This window comes from Mus pahari, chromosome 5, assembly GCF_900095145.1.
Source record: "Mus pahari chromosome 5, PAHARI_EIJ_v1.1, whole genome shotgun sequence".
Classification (NCBI taxonomy): Eukaryota; Metazoa; Chordata; class Mammalia; order Rodentia; family Muridae; genus Mus; species Mus pahari.
The window spans coordinates 64,495,112-64,498,705 of record NC_034594.1 but is presented as its reverse complement, the minus strand read 5'-3'; the positions used below and the strand labels follow the sequence as shown (position 1 = coordinate 64,498,705).

The following is a 3,594-nucleotide window of genomic DNA, read 5'->3' as shown; positions in this document are numbered from 1 at the left end:
GAGCCCAAGTTTGCAGCCAGGACAGTGTACACATGTCTCAGGAAGCAGGGACTAATGTCTACCAATACCAGAGCTGAGAGTGTCTCTGTCCCCAGACATACAACGTGGACAGACAGGTCCCAGACAGCGCAGGCACAGCCACCGCCTATCTCTGTGGGGTCAAGGCCAACTACAAGACCATCGGCCTGAGCGCAGCTGCTCGGTTAGACCAGTGCAACACCACGTTTGGCAACGAGGTCTTCTCAGTGATGTACCGTGCCAAGAAAGCAGGTAGGTTGGTGTTGGACTCGGGGGGCTATGGCGGGGCTGGATCACTGGATGATCTTCTGTCATCTGCAGGGAAGTCTGTGGGAGTGGTGACCACGACCAGGGTGCAACACGCCTCTCCAGCCGGCACCTACGCACACACAGTGAACCGTAATTGGTACTCAGATGCAGAGATGCCTTCCTCTGCGCTGCAGGAGGGCTGTAAAGACATCGCCACTCAACTCATTTCCAACATGGACATTGATGTGAGCTCCAAGAACCAGCTGGAGGGTTGGACGAAGGGTGAACCTTAGACTGGCCATAGTTCCAGGCATAAACAGCCTGAACTCCAAGTCCCCTGCAGTTTACATATGTAAGGGGTGGGTGTGGAACATCCAGGAGAACCATACCCCATAGACATGGTGGGGACATAGGGGCTGTCTTTCAGCAAGGGGGTAGGGAGCTCATAAAGCCCTACGTCTACCTGTGTTGATCCTTTGACCAAAGGTGATCCTTGGTGGAGGCCGAAAGTTCATGTTTCCCAATGGGACTACAGACCCTGAATACCCAAATGACCCTGACCAAGCTGGAACCAGGCTGGATGGTCAGAACCTGGTGAATATATGGCTGTCAAAGCATCAGGTGATGTGGGTTCCAGTGAAGGGGCCAAGGCAGGGCCTAGGGTGGCACGGTGCCTCTCAGATCTATGTGCTAAGACTTGCTGTGTCCCTGCAGGGAGCCCAGTATGTTTGGAACCAAACGGAGCTCATTCGGGCATCCCAGAACCCAGCAGTGACTCACCTCATGGGTAATACCCTAGTTCTGCCCTCACATATCTCAGAGGGCCTCCACGGGAGCCTGTATGTGCACCATCAGCACCCCGACCCCGAAATGGGTTGTCATCATGAATTCCTGTGCCCCTTAGGCCTCTTCGAGCCAGCAGACATGAAATATGATGCCAACCGAAACCCCTCAGTAGACCCTTCCCTGGAGGAGATGACAGAGGTGGCCGTGCGCATGCTCAGCAGGAATCCAAAAGGCTTCTACCTCTTTGTAGAAGGTGAGTGGTCGTGCCTGGCAGCAAAGAGAAGGGGACAGGGGTCCTGAGCAAACTCAAGCATCTCCCTCATCACTGGCTTCCTGCAGGGGGTCGTATTGACCAAGGCCACCATGCGGGCACAGCTTACCTGGCATTGACTGAGGCTGTCATGTTCGACTCTGCCATCGAAAAGGCCACCCAGCTTACCAATGAGAAGGACACGCTAATACTCATCACTGCTGACCACTCCCATGTCTTTGCGTTTGGTGGCTACACACTCAGGGGGACCTCCATCTTTGGTAATCCAAGGGGGTAGTGTCAGGTGATGGTGCTTCAGATCTATGGGGACAGATATTGCTGGGCCTCGGTTTCCTCATCTGCCAAAATGGCACAAGATGACCTTGTAGAGAATGTAACCATTGAGGAAGCAACATGAATTCACCTGCACTCCAAAAGTTGTAGTCATATGAGGAAAAGATGTCTGCCTTCTTCCATACAGGTCTGGCCCCACTCAATGCCCTAGATGACAAATCCTACACCTCCATTCTCTATGGCAATGGTCCGGGTTATGTGCTGGATTTAGGCAACCGACCCAATGTCACCCAAGTTCAGAGTGGTAAGTGCCACAACGTTGCCTAGCTTGAGGTGCTGGCAGGGGAGACCAGGGCAGATGGACGCTGCTCCCCTAAACACCCTGTCTCCCTAGCTGCTCCTGACTACAAGCAGCAGGCGGCTGTACCCCTGTCGTCAGAGACCCACGGCGGGGAGGACGTGGCCATATTCGCGCGCGGCCCGCAGGCCCACCTGGTGCATGGAGTTCAGGAACAGAACTACATCGCACACCTCATGGCCTTCGCAGGCTGCTTAGAGCCCTACACGGACTGCGGCCTGGCGCCCCCTGCCGGCCAGAGCCCCGCCATCACCCCGGGCCAGGCCACCACCACAAACAATGCAGCAGGCCAGGCCACTGTCCTGCTGTCCTTGCAACTGCTGGTCAGCATGCTGCTGCTAGTAGAAACAGCCATGGTTGTGTCCTGATGGTCAGGTCTCCCGCTGGGTGCCTCCCCAGGACCCCACTGCTGGTTGCTTTCACACCCCTCTCCCCATAGATTCCTGTGCCCAATCAGTTCCATGTTCACCGTTTTCTACACAAGGGTCTCAACGCTAGTTTTTGCACCCCAACTTGGTAGTTTTCTTATCCAGATGTTGAGACATCATCTCAGCCCACAGCTCTAAGGGCCACCTCTGAGAAAACACTCTGGATTTATAATTTGCTTTATAAGTCTGGGCTTCTGCTTCTCAACTGGCTGCCTCTGGAGGGTAGGTACCAACTGGTTTCCAGAAGGCTAAAGGCCAGGGCTGCCCCAGACTCCCCTTCAAACCACCACCCTTCACAGGGACCCACGTAACTCATATTTTCAGGCCTTGGCTTTTTCCCATGCAAAGGAAATCTCAAAAGTCCCAGAGGCTGTGGGGTCTCAAGCAAGCAGCCCAGAGCAGTCTTCGGCCCCCACCCCTGCTCCATCTCAGGCTCCATATAGAAATGGAACAAAGAATATTATTAGATTCTTGTCCCCAGTCCTTGAAGAGACATAGCAACAATAAAATTAACTGTTTATATAAGGTATGCCTCCAGTACTTTTTAGTAAGAAACCCCCGGACATCTGGGGTACAGAGGACAGGTGGAGAGGTGGGTAGTGGAGATTCGGAGGTCAGAGGGAGGCCATCTGAGGAGTGGACGGTTGAGTGGAGATAGACAAAGCAGAGTGAGTCACGGTCTCCAGGCGCTGCGATCTGATCAAAAGCTGCAGGTCTCCAGAGGTACACACACACACACACACACACACACACACACACACACANACACACACACACACACATACACACACATACACACACACATACACACACATACACACACACATACACACACACATACACACACATACACACACACACACACACACATACACACACACACACGCCCAGCCCAGCCCTTGCCTAAGGCCCTACCACTTAGTGGACTGGAGAGGCAGAGCCAAGGTGGGCACTGCAAAGAGGCCTGGAGAGAGCAGCCAGAGGCTGCAGTGAGGACAAAGACCCAAGCTGGACTTGGAAGCTGCGGCGAACCAAATATAGAGAGCCACCTCGGTGGAGGCCAGGAGAGGGCCACAAGTCTAGTTCAGCATCTGTCCTACACCTAGAGAAGCTGATCTGTGAGAGTGGCAGCTGGCTTGGCCCAGGCAGACTTGGTGCCAGTCCCTAGGATTCATCATTGTCCTCCATGTTGCAAGCCACATCCTTCTTAA

At 53.9% G+C, this 3,594-nt stretch overlaps 1 protein-coding gene across 1 annotated transcript in view; it reads left to right on the top strand.

Annotated features, from left to right (window-relative positions):
* Positions 1 to 2,323, top strand: part of LOC110322154 (intestinal-type alkaline phosphatase 1-like) — a 2,875-nt gene extending 552 nt beyond the window's left edge. Inside the window, 8 exon segments of the mRNA XM_021198688.1 lie at positions 19 to 270; positions 340 to 512; positions 754 to 888; positions 982 to 1,054; positions 1,172 to 1,306; positions 1,393 to 1,584; positions 1,785 to 1,901; positions 1,992 to 2,323. Of these exon segments, the coding sequence (XP_021054347.1) occupies positions 19 to 270; positions 340 to 512; positions 754 to 888; positions 982 to 1,054; positions 1,172 to 1,306; positions 1,393 to 1,584; positions 1,785 to 1,901; positions 1,992 to 2,323 (1,409 nt within the window).
* Positions 2,324 to 3,594: the final 1,271 nt, after the last annotated feature.